General features: G+C 35.7%; 1 protein-coding gene across 13 annotated transcripts in view; it reads left to right on the forward strand.

Annotated features, from left to right (window-relative positions):
* Nucleotides 1-19,956, forward strand: part of LOC129725015 (beta-arrestin-1) — a 186,695-nt gene that overhangs the window by 130,181 nt on the left and 36,558 nt on the right. For 9 of the 13 annotated variants that reach the window (XR_008728001.1, XR_008728002.1, XM_055680387.1 and 6 more), the window contains exon 2: nucleotides 11,066-11,423. Coding sequence is in view for 11 of the 13 variants with exons in the window: in XM_055680387.1 (XP_055536362.1) it covers nucleotides 11,332-11,423 (92 nt within the window). In the remaining 2 variants the exon portion in view is untranslated. Of the gene's footprint in view, nucleotides 1-446; nucleotides 528-555; nucleotides 576-5,159; nucleotides 10,286-11,065; nucleotides 11,424-19,956 lie in introns of those variants that run through there. The other 4 variants (XM_055680380.1, XM_055680381.1, XM_055680384.1 and 1 more) reach the window with 3 other exon arrangements.

Consider the following 19,956-nt stretch of genomic DNA (forward strand, 5'->3'; position numbering starts at 1 on the left):
TTCATTCGCCGCTATAAAATTTCAAAAGTTAAAGAGATTCTTTACATGTATATGTGCAATTAATGCTCTACGATTCAAGAGTCTTTAGCTCAAAATTTATTCGTTCAGTGCAACAAAATAATGTGCATTAAAATAATGAGGCTAATGAAAACCATTACTGACAGTGCATCAAAATTACGTACTTAATCGCAACTGTGAAATCATGCCTACGCCTAAAACTGGGGTACTGTTACGTTGTCTCGAATCAGTAACTTAATAACCGAATGACCAACTTAATACAGATTATGTGAACGAAATGCACGCGCCCCTGGGATAGATGGGTAATGCGATAATTTATTGCTTTCCATAAATTAACACCCCATCATAATGCCGACCACGGCCCAAGCGTATAACGAAGACTGTTGAACTTTCATTAACTTTATTGTTTTTGTCTTTTCTATTTGCAGATATATCCTCTGGTGTTTGCGGCCGACGAGTGACGAGTCAAGATATTCGTTCGTTGTCACGGCCTGCCTGTTGTTGTCGTTGTAGGTGTCGACGATATCATAGAATCCAGCCCCAATTAGGACCAACAAGTATTAATCACCTGCCAATAAGTGGCCCATCGAAATTAGTGTCCTCGTCGTCATCGTTGCTCGTCAGTGACTTACCGACAGCTTAATAGGCGGACAAGCTGTTTTCATTATTGTGAATTGTTCAGTTGGGAATTGATACTCATCTATCTTTCCAATCAGTGGTGCTGTACTGATAGAAAGCTTTAGTTCTTTCTTTTTTTGGCTGATTGAACTGAACAAATTTGTGATTCCCTTGGTTAATAGGCTCTAATTGGATTTTCGTTTCAGTTTCCTGCGTTAATTTGTAGTTATAAATTGTATTTTATATTCGATTCGGTTCAGTAGTTTCGCTGTTCCATTGTGTTGACTTTTAATTATGATGGTAATTATGATAAAGCTAAATTACCGCCTCAATGTTTTGATGTGGTTTATCGAGGAGTGTGACCTCAAAAAGACATCTTCCGCCGAGACCGATAAAGAGCAAAATATGTAGCAAAATAAATTTATTTTATTGAAAAGAAAATTGATTAACAAGGATGAGAATGATATACAGAAAACTGAGCAGATGTACACAGAAAATTCTCCTAAAACTCTCTCTAACGCTAAGAAACGATTGATTATCTGTATCAATTTGTTTATGTCAGTAATTTTTATTCAACGCTTAGAAAATGACGTTCTAAAAAATAATGTGGCGGCCCTAAAAAGGTCTAAAATGGTAACTAGGATCGATTCACGATGTCTGGGTGGTATTTGGTCATTTTATCCTAATTTCCAAGAACCGGAAGTTGTAACCATGGATTTCAAAATTATATCTGGGATCGATTTTACGACCCTCAAATGTCATCCCGGTTCCGAAAATACCCATATTGAATTTTCAAGAGAAATACGGCTTTTTCAGTCTTAGGGGTGTATCAAAACGCTACTAGGTTTTATGTCCGACGTTTCGCCCTTTGAACTTGGCCTTCCTCAGGGGATATAAAAGAAGGCCAAATTCAAAGGCCGAAACGTCGGACATAAAACCTAGTAGCGTTTTGATACACCCCTAAGACTGAAAAAACCGTATTTCCCTTGAAATTTCATGTTACAGTCGTCTTTAAATTTTAATATGTCCCATATTGAATGTTATTCAGTCTTGATGTTAGCTCTTATTGGTCGAAATCTGCATTTGAAACAATAATCAGGGTGGCCACTCAATCGGGAAAACGGGAAATGCGGGAAAAAGTCGGGAATTAAATTACATCGGGAAAAATGCGGGAAAAAGACGAGAATTTTTTTATTTAATCGGGAGTTTGTTATTAAATTTTTTTCAAAATATTGTGTATGATGCAATTACAAACGATGGAGAAATTGAAAGTGCAGGACTGCAAGTTGGTCCCTTTAAAGTCACATTTTTCTTCAGCAGTCAATTTTTTAACCAAAAAGTCACTAAACTCACTTTTTTTGACCCGCTGACCAGCTGACTATTTTTATCAGGCCTGCTTTTAAAATGAAATAAATGTTGAAACCAAATGTCTTAGAATAGCATAAAACGTCGAAATCTAGTGTTATCTAAAAAAAATTTTATGGACTCTGTGGGACTTCTCAAAATGGTAATACAAATTGAAACCGGGGTCGAAAACCGGTCCGAAGTCTGGAAATGGAAGTTGCCAGTTTGTCGAGAAAACTTTTTTAGTAAAAGAATCAATCGTAAATTCTCATATGTACAAAAGGAACTGTTTTATTTTCTAAGAGCAATGCAAAATACACGCAAAAGTTGTATGGTGCGAAACCAGTACAAAATTGTGCGTTTTTAGCGCAATTGTTGATGTTATTCGGAACCAGTACAATGATTGCGTGTTGGGCATGACGCAATTAATGCTCTAGCGTTTCTCCAATGTATTTGGCAGCTCCAAACTACTACACCTAAACAGTTTCAACTGGTATCAAGCAGCATTGCAAAGCGAGCGAGAAGTAAAACCTTTCTCCTCCTTTCTGCTTGAGGACGAGACATATGTTACGCTTTTCAAGTCTTGCACACACGCTTTCGAGATACTTTTTCTTCTTCATGCATTTTCGCACGCATCGACAGTATGAGTGAGACTAACAACACTGGCATTTAGTATGTACAGCACGGGTGTCTCGCTCATTTCGTGAAGCGACGAGACATCGTCTTGCGCGTCGCAACCCGAACCGAAAAAGAAGCGAAAGAGCAACCTGTGCATTATATGTGACGTAACTAGTCTCGTCGCACGTGCATGTAAAATCTACGAGCAAGAGAGAAAGAGCAGTCACTAATACACTCGATGTGAGAAATAAAGTGTAGGTATATGATACATATTCTGATTTCAATCTATGTCAATGTATTCGCAGTACAACTGTTGCGTTATGCGTTTCACACATTTATTGTGCGATTTCTGTGCAACATTTGTGCGAATCGGGAAGACACAATGATTGTACAAGACTTCAACTTTTGCGTGCAGATTTTACTGTACAATCTTACTAACAATACTAGCTATTAGTTGTTATTTGAATAAGCAAATCGAGGATAAAATAAGTGGCATACAGTTCTGATTCTCCAGTTTTTCAAATAGATTTATATTTCAGCTAGTCTTTCAGAAGAAATATTTGGCGAACTCTAGCGAAACTAGCTACAATTTCCGCTTAAAAATTCAATGCTGGGAAAAATTTGGGTTTGGAACGAACTTGCTATGCGGAACAGTTAATTGAAAAAACATTTGAAACTTGCCACAAATTAGAGCAAACATTATTTTAGAATTTTTTGAAAAACTATTTTTTGTACATATTTCAAATCCGTATTTTTTCTGTAAATTATACAATTTGACTGTAAAAGCAACTATTTTTGATGTAAATACAATCAGAAATGCATTTAGAAAATAGCATAATCGCTTTCGAGGTTTTTCAAGAAAACATTATATTTATTTTATTTGTTTCTGCATACGACTTTCTACATGCTTTTCGTTTCACAACTGGTCTTAGGGTACGATGCTGGCCCAACTAGTCGGTCGTCGTAGGTTCGTGTCTCGGCTTGAGAGAGACTGTTAGTGTCTACAGGATCGTAGCGCTAGCCTTGCAATGGCCCTCTGCACTAAACAGTTGGCTGCTGAAGCTGTGGCCAATAAACAAAAATACTTTAAATATTTTAAAAGCCAGAATAATTAGCTTGATTGGTGTGATGTTTCCGGCAAAGCTGTAGATAGTAGTACTATTAAAAAAATTGATTGAATATCTCAGAAAGCTTATTTTTTTAATTCTAAGTTGCCAAATGTTACAACGTTGATTATTTGAACACGGAAGAAGTTGAAATTTCTGAAGGTTTTTTTTTCGAAACCAGAACGATTGGTTTGATTGGTGCGATGTTTTCGGCAAAGTTGGTGTTGTTAAGTATTAAAAATATTCTGAATCAAACATTTCAAAGAGCTGAGCTGAGAGCTGATTTTTGAAAAATATTAATATATTCTTTAGAAACTGCATAATGTAAACTGAAGATTGATGATCATGGAGAAAAAGAAACCAAAAATTCTTTTAAAAAACCCTAAAAAAATGTATTTGGGAAAAATTTCAAGAAACATTTTTTTTTCTTGAAAAGTTTAAATGGAGTGAAAAATAAATTTGTTTCCTTTAAACGGTTTCTGCAAGCCATGTTCGTGCAGTAAAAGCCTTTTGATTTGAAAAATAATAATTTGCGATAATTTTTTTGATTTCCAGGTTATTTTTTATGTTTCGAATCACTTATTTTGAAATTTTGGTCCCTAATATCATTTCTTTCATCAGCTTGACCATTTTGAGCACTGGATGCAAACAAGTATAAGATGTTGGCAGATGACCAGAGAGATGCAACTTTGATGGACTAGAAAATCAAAATGCTGAAAAAGTTGTGATTCCACATCTGAAAAGTTTTCAGAATCTATGTATTGCAGTATTTTTCCTGAACGTAAATTAATATCTTCAATTTAAAAAAGAAAACGCAAATCCATGTCACAAGTTTTGTTCCCTAAATAATCAATTCAATCAAAATATACTTTACTCTTAGGTTAAGTAGTTTTATGTTCACACTTAATTTCTCTTTTTTCCGATGATTTGAAAAACAACAAAAAATTTGTACGAAAAGTGCTGTTTTGTTTGTTGTTGTTCCCCTCATAGGTTGTTATGCGTAAAAAAGGGTGCTTATATCATCTTTTAAGAAGACAGATAGACAAACATAATGAATGCACAAAATATCTAACACGATTATTGACTGCTTAATGGAAGATTTGCAAATTTGAGAAAATCGCAAAAATTGTATTTAACCTGTCTACCATGGGAAGGCAAATGTTGCATTTAATGTAACTAATCAAATGTTCGTGTAGAATATCCCGAGCAAATTCGGTAGAAGTGATATGAGCTATTACTTCCAATTTAGTGTTCGAAAATTGACGTTCAGCCGTCCGTAGAACATAACCTAATTACCGTTTTTGACAATCGGGAATTTTTTGCAAACATGCGGGAAAAAGTCGGGAAAAATGCGGGAACTCGTAAATGTAAAATGAGTGGCCACCCTGAATAATTACAATTTTTTAATAATACAATAGTTGGCATCATAAAATCACAAATTTCCGCATTTTGGTGGTCGCTTAGCTAACTTTTTAATGGGTTGGTGCAAGAATGAGGAAAATCCTTTGAAACCTCAAAGAGTTATTGGCATTTGATATTGGACAATTTTCGTGATTTCAATGTTTTCGATATTTATGTTTGCACCCCTATCTCAAAACAAGGGTGGCCACTCAATCGGGAAAACGGGAAATGCGGGAAAAAGTCGGGAATTAAATTACATCGGGAAAAATGCGGGAAAAAGTCGGGAATTTTTTATCCGATCGGGATTTTGTTACCAAGATTTTTTCGAAGTATTGTGCATGATGCAATTACAAATGATGGAGAAGTTGGAAGTGCAGGACTCCAAGTTGGTCCTTTAAAAGTTACATGTTTCTTTAGCAGTCAATTTTTGACCAAAAAGTCACTAAACTTACTTATTTTGACCCGCTGACCAGTTGACTACTTTAAGCAGTCCTGCTTTTCAAATGAAATAAATGTTGACACCAAATGTCTTAGAATAGCATTAAATGTCGAAATCTGGTGGTATCCAAAAAAATTGAATGGACTCTGTGGGATTTCTCAAGATGGTAAAGCGGATTGAAACCGGGGTCGAAAATCGGTCCGCAGTCTGGGAATGAAAGTTGCCAGTTTGTCAAGAAAACGTTTTTAGTGAGAGAATTAATCATAAATTCTCATATGTACAATAGAAACTGTTGCAATTTCTAAGAGCAATGCAAAATAAGTTTCACTGTACAGTCTTACTAACATTACCAGTTATTAGTAGTTGTTTAAATGAACGAATTGAGGATACAATAAGTGGTTCTGATTCTCCAGTTTTTCAAATAGATTTTTATTTCAGCTAGTCTTTTAGAGGAAATATTTGGCGAGCTCTAGCGAAATTAGCTACCTTTCCCGCTTAGAAACTCAATGCTGGTGAAAATTTGGATTTGGGACGAAAAAACATTTAATTGAAAAAACATTTGAAACTTTCCACAAAATAAAGCAAACATTATTTTGAAATTTTTTGAAAAACTAATTTTTGTACATATTTCAAACTCGTATTTTTTCTGTAAATTATACAATTTGATTGTAAAAAACTATTTTTGATGTTAATACCCTTACATAGAAAACAATATTATCGTTTTCGAGATATTTCAAGAAAACAATTTATTTATTTCATTTGTTTCTTCCTACGACTTTTTACATGCTTTTCGTATTGCAACTAGCCTTAGAGTACGATGCTGGCCTAACTAATCAGTCGTCGTAGGTTCGTGTCTCAGCTCGAGAGAGACTGTTAGTGTCTGCGGGATCGTAGCGCTAGCCCTGCAATCGCTCTGTGCTCCGCTGCTAAATCTATGGCCAATAAACAAAAATACTTTAAATGTTTCAAAAGCCAAAATAATTAGTTTGATTGGTGTGATGTTTCCGGCAAAGCTTTAGATAGTAGTTCTATTGAAAAAAATTATTAAATATCTCAAAAAGTTTTGAGTTCTAAGTTGCCAAATGTTTCAACGTTGATTATTTGAACACGGAAAAAGTTAAAATTTCTGAAAGTTTTTTTTCGAAACCAGAACGATTTGTTTGATTGGTGCGGTGTTTTCGGCAAAGTAGTTGAGTATTAAAATTTTTAAATTAAAATTTTAAATTAAACATTTCAAAGAGGTGATTTTCGAAAAACAGTTTATTGATGATCATGGAGAAACAAAAACTAAAAATTCTTCAGAAAAAATCCTAATAAGGATTTGGGAAAATTTCGGGAAACATTTTTTTTCTTGAAAAGTTAAAAAAAGAAGTTGAAAAGAAGTTGAAAATGAATTTGTTAACTTTTCAACGGTTTCTGCAAGACAGTTTATGCAGCCTTTTAATTTAAAAAATAATAATTTAAGATCATTTTTCTGATTTCCAGGTTATTTTTTAAGTTTCGAAATCACTTATTTTGAAATGTTGGCCCCTAATATCATTTTTTTTATCAGCTTGGCCATTTTTAGCGCTGGATGCAAACAAGTTGAAGATGTTGGCGGATAACCAGCGAGATGCAACTTTGATGAGCTAGAAAATCAAAATACTGAAAAAGTTGTGAATGCACTTCTGAAGTTTTCAGAATCTGTGTAATGCGTGATAAACGAAATACAGTTAAATCGCAGTATTTTTCCTTAATGTAAAAAAATATCTTTAAATTGAGAAAAAAACGCAAATCCGTGTCACAAGTTTTGTTTCCTAAATAATCAATTCAATCATAATATTCATTACTCTTAGGTTAAGTAGTTTCTTGTTCACCCTTGACTTCCCACGACCTTTCCCGATGATTTGAACAACGAAAAACAAAGTTTGTACGAAAAGTGCTGTTTGGTTTGTTGTTGTTCCCCTCATAGGTTGTTATGCGTTGAAAAAAATGTGCTTATATCATATTTTTAGGAGACAGATAGACAAACAATATGTATATTAAACAAAATAGCTAACACGATTATTGACTGCTTAATGGAAGATTTGCAAATTTGAGAAAACCGCAAAAATTGTATTTAACCTGTCTACCATGGGAAGGCAAAGGTTGCATTTTATGTAACTAATCAACTGTTTGTGTAGAATGTCCCGAGCAAATTCGGTAGAAATGATATGAGCTATTACTTCCGATTTAGGGTCCAGAAATTGACGTTTAGCCGTCGATAGAACATAACCTAGTTACCGTTTCTGACAATCGGGAATTTCTTGCAATCATGCGGGAAAAAGTCGGAAAAAATGCGGGAACTCGAAAATGTAAAATGAGTGGCCACCCTGCAAAACGTTTCCTTAAGACGTAATTATACGCAAAAAAAAACAAAATAGCTGTAATATGCATCAAAATACTACAAGGGATACAGCCCTAGGGGTTGTATGAAATGGTGACGCAGGACAAATATATAATATTGATTTCAACGCTTATTTAACATATTTCACAACGCCTACACCGTGTATCTCCAACTGTTATAAGGGCTCCACTTGCTATCGTGTTTGTATCGAGTTGCGCGTAGATTTTTGCAATGCAGGCGGAACGACGCAGACTCGAGAATGAGAAACGAAACAAAACACTTTCGATACTACTGAGTGATTGTCATAAGCACCAAAAAAAAAAAAAAACAAGAAGAAACCACAAAAGAGCAATTGAACTGGAAAACCGCTAAACTTCGCAGTGAAAATTCCTAAAGTGAGGGTTATATCTTGCTGATAATCTGTTCATAGGAAACACTGCCGTTTTTCTTTCGTGAAAAAATGATTTGAGGGGCATTCCATAGAAAACTCCACAAAACTTGATTTAAATAGGAAGATGAAAGAATGATGTCTCCGACAAAGTTGTTTCTTATGAAAAAGTACCACAACTTAGCCAAACACAGTGGACTTTTACATGTAAAAATAAGAAAATTAAACTCGTTTCTCACTTTTAAGTGGATATTATATCACAAAATTGTAACTTTTTTTTTCCTTGTAAAAGCCTATGACCACTGCTACCATTAGTTAGATATATTGTGGTATACTCCGCGTTACTTTATATGCACTGTCAGTTCGTTCCATCACTATGGGTATCAGTGATAGTCGCCCCAGACTTTGCATTTCACCCCAAGAAGGTATGGCTTCTTTGATGAAGTTCCTTACCTTCGTTAGTTCAGCAGACCATATCTCTTTAGGCGTAAGGACACCTTTTCCAAGAATACGCAGTCTTCGCTGAATCAATGCGCTGCATTGGCATAGTAAGTGTTCCGAGGTTTCTACTTCAGAATTACAGAAACGACATATGTCATCTGTCAGCTTACTATAAAATAACTTCTATAAAATGAGAATAATTAATGGAAAAACTTTGCTAAAAACACTACGGCCCTAAAATGAATTTATTCGGGCCAAAAAAATTTGATCACGTTTTTGCAGCTCTGAAAACAGTGTGCAACGCACAGTTTGATAAAAATGATTGAATCGAAGAAAAAGGCATCAGGTTTAAAAGTTATATTCAAATTAAGTAAAGCCCTAAAAATTTAAAAAAAGCTGAAAAATTAGGCTATCAAACAGTATGGCAAGACGAATAGCTTTAAGTTGAAAATTCCATTTTCATTTCATTTTGCTATTACGATATCAAAGTAACAAAACCGTAATAGGACTGTGCCGTTAATAGGAATCAATACTTTTAAAAAGCATTTTTCAGACGCAAGCTCTGATGGATTTTTTTTTTAGTGATTGTACATATTCATTATATGTATTACAGATTTGAGCTGTACTGTCTCAGGTTTTCCGTCGGGTAACCCGAATGATATTCTAGATTCTTAGCAATTCGAGAAAAAACTACGAAAAAGGTAGATAAAAATATGTTGAAAAAATTATATTCTACTCGGGAAAAATTAAATTTTGAGACCCATCGTGTTATTTTGTACGAAAATAAAAATGCCCAGAACTATGAAAACATAATAGCAACAGGCTGAACATGCAGACGAAACGCTAAAGCAATTGGTGGGGGAGGAGGGTGTTAACGAAAAATTTTCGGGTTCCTTCGGTCGTTGTTTCTCGATAGCAACACAAGATCTTGTTGAAACTTATCGAGGCAGAATGTTGGCAGTTCTAAATGCTAGCGAAGTGCGTCACAAGTAACTAACTAGGCAAGTATGCACGCCGTAGGCAGTGCTTCGAGAAGTCATGTGCATGGAAGATGTAACTGTTTGAATTATTCATCGTTCCGTTGCTTTTTGTGCGCACAATGTGCCCCGGAACTACGAACAGGTCTAGCTGATATCGCACCTCACAAGTACAATAGCTCTTGGAGCTGGTCGTGCTTAACTTATAATGGTGACGATAGATGCGACTGAAGTTTGAATTCCATGAATAATTATCGATCGGTTTTTTCTGCATGCGTCTTCATAATATTATTTCTGTTAGCCTTTTGTATATATTTTTCAAATTCTTTTTGCTTTTATATTCACGCCGACTTAGACACGTTTTTATTTCGTGTTCTTTATTTACCCCGAAACAATCGAACTGCGATGCAGCTTTAACTCTAGCCGACTTGAATGAACAAATTCTGCCGGGAAAATTGGTAAAACTAACTTCTAAGTATTCACGATACGGACGGAGGATAGACAGGCAATTGGAAATAAAAGCTTCAATGGGCCTAAAACGTTGATTGATCTGATAGGTTATAATCAAAGGTAAAAGGAAGTATTTTGTCAGCCGTCTACTCAGTGAAAACTAAAGCGTAACGCATTCATTCTTTAAAAGCGCAATATGGTTCAGTCGATAAAATGAAATTTCTAGGGACGAAAATACTGGCATTTATCCTGGATATGCCTCAGGAGTGTATAAGGATTTCTTTTAAATCAATTTCAACCTTTCCACCGAGCCCCAACCCCCCCCCCCCCCCCCCCCCCCCCAAAAAGGCAAGAGCAATAAATATTAGGAATAAAACCCACACCGACACTGGGAAGGGAATTGAAGAGACTGTCAAATTAGGCGTCAAACATTTTACCTGAAAGAAGCATTTACGGTAAATACTTCTTTGGAGCTGTATCCTTCGTGATGGGAAAAGAGTCCTTTTGAGAATTTGATTTTACGGGGCTTATGCCTTTTTGGGTAACGTGATGATAATTCTGTAAATCCCGTTAGCATTCAGTTCATCGTCTGGAGTGTGTAACCTCTTCGCTTTATATTGAGCTTTAGGTAAAATTGTGACTATCCGTTATTTTCTCCATTCAATCTGCTACAACTTGTAACTTGTCGCCCGCTATGCATCGAATGATTCAATGTGAAATTGATAAACAACTTTAAATTCGTCATTTTTCTACATTCAGTACCTCCCACGTTATATTTTTCTTCTCCTGTATTGAATCATATTTTCCTGTTCAAAGTTCAACGCTTCAGTAGAGCCGAACGGCGTCAACAAAAGTAAGGGTTGCGTTTCTCAGGTCAAAACGTGCTTATTCTTTCTACAGCAATCAACCACGACAGTAACGTTAAGTATACACAAGTCTGCGAACGATAGCCAGTATGAATAGAAGATTACGAAAAAAGTGTTGTTTGATCTTGTTTTGATGTGCCGAGGAAGCCACGGCGCAATCATTCGAACCAGCAGCAAACTGATAATCAAAGTGAGTGGTGTAGTGGGGGTGAAAAAAAATCATTTCGTCGCGAAAGAAGTGCAGTGAAGTAATTGATAAAACTGGATTCGTCGACACAGCGTCGGTAGAACACGAGCATTATGAATCACCTCCCAGGATCGACTCCTCGATCGCCGGCTCCGTCGCCCGATCCGGACGTGGACGATGGAAGCTCTAGAAAGCAAGCTACCAGGTGAGTTATTGCAATCGGTTTCCAATATCAATTTTAATGACTTTCCTTGGATGAGACTTGATTAACGTGGGGGTAATATATAAGCAACTTTATTGAAGACCCAATCTACTCTAATCAAGGTCTTTCACATCGAATTTATCAATTCCAATTTTACCTAAGAGCAAAACATCAGACCAGAGCAACAGTTTTTATTATTTTGCAAACGTCGTATTATATGTAGAACATCATAAAAAATCACAACTTTCCCGAATAATTACTGTCGTTAAGCCTGTCCGTCACCCAAACAACGTCAATATCGGATGACAAACTGACCTATCTATATACAGATAGCAATAACTTTTAGGTTTCTAGCGTTCCGTTTTCATCAATATTGCCCACGGCGACGACGACAACGAAGATGAGAGACGGCTAGCGCAAAGCTAATATCGTTATGTACGATGAAATATTGCCATCGTCGTCATCGGCAATGTCAATGTTTAATAATCTGGCATACTTGCGTGCGATAACGAGCAGTTAGCGAGCTGCATGGTATGCTGTGAAAAAAATACGATGATTTCTGTCAAACTGTTAGAAGTTCTTTTTTATTAAATTGTTCTTAAATTTCGTTCGCATGAAAGTTAGTTTATTATAGCAATGCAATTATGGTCAAACGCAATTAAACTTGGTAATACGATCAATGACTCTACTGTGTGACTTTACTCAACAACGATATGCTAGAGAAATGACTTTAGATGTGGAGGGGGCTTTCTTGGCTTTTTCATTCTTTTTTCTAAAGAGTAGGGGAACTGCTCCATTATTCATCTCATTAAGCCGATATTCACGAAGAATGCACGGATTAAACACCAAATTTTCACGAAATCATTGAACAAATAAGCTAAATATGCTTACGTACTCTTATGGAATCGTTTAGCATTGCTGCCCATAAAAGCATAAGAGTCCCATATGGAAATGCTCACAATTGAGAAAATTGCAAATGAAGTTCTAATTTTGAATTTATGGTAAAGTAACTATGATTTAACTAAAAGTACGTTTTATTCAACTGTATGTTCATGAAATGGAACATTGTATATTTCCATGAGTTCTAAGAACTTTTGCATGAATTTCAGGCTTGGAAATAAATGATGGGACTCATTTGCTTTTATTTTCTCTCTATACACAAAAAATAAAAGCATATCAGTCTCCACGCATTCTAAGAAGGCCAAGATATTTATCATTATTCCTTATTTTGTCTGTCATGTGAACAGTTTATTTCACTTCAACATTTTCGAATCATACGAATTGCAATATAGCGATTTGATTTCAACGGATTGCAACATGAATCAGAGCATGTTTTTATCTCAGAGCAATCACAGCTGATAGACGAAAGCTCGTTCTACATAGAGTCTACAATGAAATCCATAAAAAAGGCCACGAGAAATTTATGCAGACTGTTAGGTCACACTCCTGATCACTTTACTTCCACACATCCCAGATATTAAGAAGGATTTTTGGAAACAGTTTCCATAGAAAATCACTTTATCTTTCGATTTTTTTCGAAAATAGACATAAGTTTTGATCAGTTCTTTGGCTCTAGCTTATTTTTAGTTAAATTTTGCAAACATGAACTGTGTTTTAAATTATTCAAGTCAATGATATTTTGATGTGAATACTTTTCTTTTATCTGATGACAAATGTGCAATGTTGTTTTCAAAGTCATTTGAACATATACTTAGGATGGGACTCTTATGCCTTTATTTTCAATATGGGACAGGCAAGGTTTGGTATTTTTCCAGTAATTTTCAGAACAAACTTTAAAATTTCATCAAGCCATATGAAAACTTGAACAAAATTAGATACATTGACGGAATAAACTTGAATTTGCCTAAAAGTCATATGGGACTCTTATGCTTTTATGGGCAGATTGTATATTTAGTAAAATTAGCTAAATTTATCCTGAATTTTGTAAAACAAACCATTTTTACAACGCTTCCACATTCATCTCAAAACTTGAATCACTGCTCAATTATTTATCTCACAATGCTCCTATATTCATCTCACAATGCTCCTATATTCATCTCACTGTTAATCATGAATGAATCACATTGTCATGAATGAACGTAGCCGCAGCCCGTCGTAGCAGGTTACCGTAACCACTACAGTGCTGTAGATTTATGTCAATTATGTCGGAATAATTCAACATTTTAAGTATGATTTTTTTCGTATTAACAGAAACTGATTTGGCAACTCTTCAGGAATTGTAGAAATTCATCTCATATATTTCTGCTAATTCAAGCTTGTTTTAGGAAATTTGAGGTGAACACTTCAAAGATTAAAGTATTCTTAGTGTAGTGAGTGATTTTGTTAAAATGAAAAGTGGTCCGCCTGTGATGAGAAAAACTTTGGTTGGCTGCAGAACTAGTCCCGTTGTAGCCGTATAGAACGATGCGCGGATTTTGTTTTCTGAGGTAGGTGATTGAATTAAATGAGTTTTCGAGTGCTGATGCCCGACTATAATATCAAATTTAGTGCTTTTAAGTGAGTTTTTGAAGATTATACTTTATGAGGAATCTGAAGTGAACTAAGAAGAATCCATTCCATGAATTAGCAGATTAGTTTAAGAAGAAAATATGCGTTTTTTCCTGTTTTCAATTGTGTTTACATGTTGAATGAAATGAATATACGGGCTGAGATGAATAATGGAGCAGTTCCCCTATATTACAATGTAGTTTTTAATTTTAACGTTAGAACGAATGTTTGTATAACTTCATAATTTGACCATTAATGATAAACTCTTAAAAAACACTAGATAAATAAAAAAACATTATCTTTCCAATCCTTGAAAAAAATCCAAAACTAATTGACACGTCCGAGCTATGTGCAAGAAATCTATATTATTATACATTGCTTGCACATAGTATCACATAATTCCACACAAAAAGCATGTGTTTAAAAACATACATGATGTTAACGAAAACAAATTCGGGCAACATTGACATTATGTGAATAGTAGCTGACCCGGCAAATTCGGTCCCGCCCATTTGTTTTTTCGTTTAATTAATTTCAAACATTGAAGATAAAGAAATTCTAAATTGATTCCACATACTCCCAAAGATTGACCTTGCGATTAGTTTATAGTCTGTAATTGTATAACGATACGAGTCAGGGTCGTTGCGATTAGCTTCCGATTAAGGAATGAAAGCTTAAACATGTGGCAAAATTATTATAAAAAGTTATTGTCATGTTCTTCAATGAATTTTCATTTAAGAAGCACTATAAACACATTTTGTGTGTTTCGTTACCATCTTTATATCATTTTTCAAGTTTATATTTACTTACGTGCCATTAGTTTTAATCGTATCTTACTATTGAATGGAGTTTTTTACGCGATTTTTTAAAATTACGCGGTTTTTTATACGCGGATTTTTCCAACGCGGTACAACCAACCGCGTAAAAAAAGACCCCAGTGTACATTGGTTTGGGGAGCTAACCCCAAAAAAAGTTGAAGAGGTTGTTTATAACACACGACTGCAAGGTTAACGTGGTCCCCGTGGTTCTGTGGTTTGCGATGTCGGTCGGCTAGCTCTCCCACACGGTTGTGATGTCGGGTTCGATTCCCGATCAGGTCGAGGGTCTTTTTGAGCTGGAAATTTTCTCGACTCAGCACTGGGGCACGGTGTATCGTTGTACTTATCCTACAACATGCAAAATGTGCCGAAAACAATATCGATAACGTATTCTCTCAACTAATCTAGTTGATCGAGACCGCATTAGCTCCCCAGGCTAGCGTGCGATATTGTTTATATTGCAAGGTTAACGTAGAATTACGACAGCCTGTCTTATGTCAATGAATTTTCAATCCAGCATTCCACGAGCGGTAACGGCGGATGGATTTGACATTCCATGTATGTTGTCAAACTGCTAGTTCATTGGATATTTCTATTGAACTGAAATTAGTTAGATGGATTTGACACATAATGGAGGTTGTCATACTACTAGTTCAATGGATTTTTCCATTAAACTAGTATTATTATATGTCAAATCCATCCAAAAAGTACTAGTTCAATGGAAATATCCAATGAACCATATTTGGACAACCTACATTAAATGTCAGATCCATCCGCCATTACCGCTCGTGGAAAACTGAAGCGGTATATTTTTCGTATATTAGAGAAAGAATTTTCTTTTTTTGCGAAGGTATCGTTGGAATCCTCGGTCAAGTACAAGAATACGAAGACTGTTTGTAATTCATGATGGTACATGAAGACTTCACCGGAGGAAGGCCGGAACACTCAATCGGCGAAGATGCCCTTCCTGCAGATTGATATGAACCATGCGTATGATCGAGATGCTGTAAGAAGTGACTGGTTTGTAATGGTAACGTGCCGAACTTTTTTGTTAGAAATCGGATTTTTTTCGTATATTTTGCCGGTTATGCACAGTATCAACGAATCGTAATAAACATCACACTGCTGTGAAATTGCAGCAGCATCAAACCACAGTCGCAGTTTATTCATAACCATTTATTATGCTCTTTCAAATACATTTAGGAGACTTGAAAAAGGCCGTATATACTGCATTTGCAATTTTCATTCAATTATCGCATTCATGGTCAGATCGCATGCGATATCCACTCTGTTATAATAAATTTTTCGAACGTTGTAGAATGGTATAACTGGAAATAGAGGCGTTACTATTCTATTTCCAGTTATACCATTCTACAACATTCGAAAAATTTTATTTCGTATGTCGCAATACTAATGTACGAAAAATACATCTCATTCATTATGGCTTAGAGCAATCCTTTATTTCCAGTTCTCACTGTTTGACTCAGTTTCGTAATACGGATGTACAAAAATGATTTCTTGTGGATATTCTGTTGAGCCGGACCGATAGAGCTCTCATAAAGGCAACAAAATAACATGTATTGTGTCGTGTTGCGCGGCTTGAAAGAAGAAAATGTTCCCGTCCCCGTGTCGAATGGAAGCAGATTGTTGCGTGTTTGATATTGCCGATGGTAGACATGAGTATGAAGGTCGAAATTTTGCTGTGATGTCAAACTATAATCGTTTTGTTTTAAGACGCAATAGCGTAAGTGCTGCATTTCTGTTACTGCTTCCATCCAGCACAAGAGCAAGTTTAAATTACAACCGGCCCTTCTCAGGGCCACCAACACTTTCTTGAGGCAATGTTTAATTTTTCTTGGCTTGCAAATGCTGAAATTTGCGGTTTTCCGTCTGTTACACATGATGAAAAATCTTATATAATTTGATCACATATTTGTAGAGCACTAAATGGTGCTATTATATTTCACAACAGTAACAACACTGGCAAGTTTGTTCAATTATCATCATTTCGGATAACCATTCGCCAATTATTCTAGTTCTTCCGTTGTCTCTAGTAAAATTGCCTGCCATTTCCAACAATTCTGCAGCTACCGAAAACTCCATAACAGCCGCCAGATAGCCAGGTGCTTAAGTATCAACGCGCCCAGCGCGATCAGCCAGAAATTAAAACCCGGCATCCAACGTCCGTGTGGTATCGGTACAGTCATGGAATGAATTATACATGAAACATAAAGCGCGCATTCCTAGTCAACTAGGTATATTCTGTCGACCTTGTTAGGGAAACAAGCATTGAGCGAATCAGACATTTGCGTTTCGACAAGGCTTGACAATTTTCAATAGTACAAGAGCTCTAACAATCAGATTACAACTTTCTGCATTTGGATGGGTGCTTATATGATTTTTCAATCGATTGCAGCAAAAATGACGGAAATCGGCTGAAAACTGACTGAGTTTAAAACGTTTAAAGTTGGACCATCTTCGTGACGCTCTCGATGTTTTCGGTTTTTAAAATTGGATCCCTGTATTGAAATTGGTCCCCAGTATATGTTTTTTTTTTATTAATTTAAGACACTTTACATTATAAATGCATTCGTGTCTAAACCACCCAGTGTATGTTGCCGTAAGACGTAATTCTACGTCAGAAAGCTATAATCTTTCATATCTCCTATTTGAGCTCTGTGTTACTAGTGTAAAAATCAAAAATTTGTCATGATTAAAAAAGGTATTTTTTTTTAGCACAAAATGACACTTTTAGCTTATAAGAGCATCAAAAATTTAGTCAAATCGAAAATGATTATAAATGAAATATTAAAATTGGGACAATTTTTTGAAATTACTGCCCTACAAAAAATGCTCCGGATTTTGAGACGAAAGTTATTGAAAAATTGGATATTTAAGTTCAAACTGTGCTTGGGAATCTATTTATTACTGGAGTATATTTTCCATTTCAATGCAGACGCAAGCACAAAAAATCTTTCTAAGGTAATTTGCTAAAACTTCTCAGAAATCACACCATATTATTATATGAACCTCTATGTTTATTTATCGCAAGAAAAGTTATAAAACTTATTTTGAAAATACTTTAGTGATGAGTGAACGGAGCAAAACGAAATATGTATTGATTCCGCTTAAAAGGTAATCAGTTTGCTTTCTTCGATTAGTAGGTAAACTTTTTCGAACTAAATTTCTATTTTTAACAACGGCTTTTACCCGTTAACACACAAGTTCATTAAGCAGACAGTATGTGCAGTAAGGAAAGCGAAAAATAAGCGAACTGGAAATATGATACAGATTTGTCGGGATGCGGTATATTTTTTCAAATCTGTATCATGTTTCCAGTTCGCTTATTTTTCTCTTTCCCTACTGCACATACTGTCTGCTTAATGAAGAAGGTAAACTGTTACAGATAATTATTTTTAACAGAACGATGTGTCCCACCGACGAAAATTTCAATTTTTGCAGATGAACAGTTTTTGTTTCGCCATTTGCATTCCACCATTGATCAATTACTTAAAGTTACAAATATGATACGAACTGACTATTAGCGCTGCTCTTCTAGACATCGAAAAAGCATTCGATAGTGTTTGGTTTCAATTTTTAACTTTTAATTACACCAATGTCTTTTTTACGCGTTTCAAATTTGTATGGGCCCACGTAAAAAAGTTTTTCTTCGAGTTCAAAATATAACGAAGAAAAGCGTCCCAAAATATTTGGACTTTGTTTGAATGTGAGAGTGGTCAATTCAGAGACCAAAATGCGATATTTTGAATTTTTAGCAATTATACCAAAAAATTTAATTTTTTTGAAACGGATTTATGATTTCTTTCGGAAAACGTGATTTAAACGAGGTTGATATCTTGTATCGGTTCTAAGTAATGGAGAAACCAGGCTTTCGAACCTGCCCGTTCAACAACAAATTCTGAAAATCGCAGTTTGAGGAAGTAATCACAATCATGTCCGCGTAATCACGCAAGTCGTTACTATTTGAAGGTGAAACTGTAAATCAATAAATTATGAATTTGCATCAATAAAGTATGTTGTTATCAAACTGTTTTCAATTTTAAAATCGCCTAACCGATTATCATTTAATTCGGTAAATACAGGTCATAATAAATACAGCGTGTTGCAATAATTCAAAATTATATCTATCTCACGAGTGTGAGACGGAAAAAGACGGGAGAGGAGGTCGCAACAACAAATTTGTTCGTAGTGAATTCCTAAATGCCAAACATAAACACTTTTGAATACCAAACATGAACACCGTGTTATTCTGTTTACGTGGGTTCTCAAATATGAGATATATCCCCGTAATATTGATTTTTCTGTATCTCAGTGACGTAGTTGTAGGGAGGGGGAGTTAGAACAACCTTCATTATCTAATAGTTCATCTATCTTGAAAGTCCGTACCTAGGAGTTTTCGCGTATCGGACATGTTTCTGAGTGATATAGTGTCGCTTTATTCCACTGGCGTCTAAAAGGGGAGTTAGGGGGAGGGGGTTGCTTAATTTTTTGTATTTAAATGTAGAGATCGTTAGTTCCTATCATCGTTTTAATGTAATTGTACGGGGTTTTAAGGCTAAAGGGTGTTTTCATGATATTGGTTTCCGATGGATTTCCTTCGTTTTTGCCACAATCGATTTAAAAATTAGTTATGCCTTCATCAACATGCGGCAAAATTGTGATGTTATGACAAGAACTATTGAACTATTGAAAAATGTTGAGACATGTTTTGAGCTCAGATTTCGAGTAGTTATAGCTGAATTGAAGACCAAAATGGGTATTTTCGAAACCGAGGATATATCTAGAGACCGGGAATCAACCTTGTATAAATATTCCTTAAACCGCGTACCGAGACCGGAAATCAAGTCCAGACGCCATTTTGAAATCCAATATGGCGACTTCTAGTTCCAGAAAATTATCAAATACACATTATGGTTATTTTGCATAATGATACTCAAAGGCCGAAAAGAGGCTTCACCGCCGTATAAAACGTGAGCACTACAATCGCGTCCTCACGGAGGCGGAGAATTGTTTCACCAGGCACGACACGAGGAGCTTCTATAGAACAATCAACGGAATCAGGAACCGGACCGTGCCAGTACCTGCCATGTGTAATGACAGGGAGGGGAACCTGATTACCGATAAATCGCAGGTGGCCAGGCGTTGGAAGCAACATTTTGAAGTGCTGTTGAAGCTGTGGACCCACCAAC

The sequence above is a fragment of the Wyeomyia smithii genome, chromosome 2, assembly GCF_029784165.1.
Source record: "Wyeomyia smithii strain HCP4-BCI-WySm-NY-G18 chromosome 2, ASM2978416v1, whole genome shotgun sequence".
Taxonomy (NCBI): domain Eukaryota; kingdom Metazoa; phylum Arthropoda; class Insecta; order Diptera; family Culicidae; genus Wyeomyia; species Wyeomyia smithii.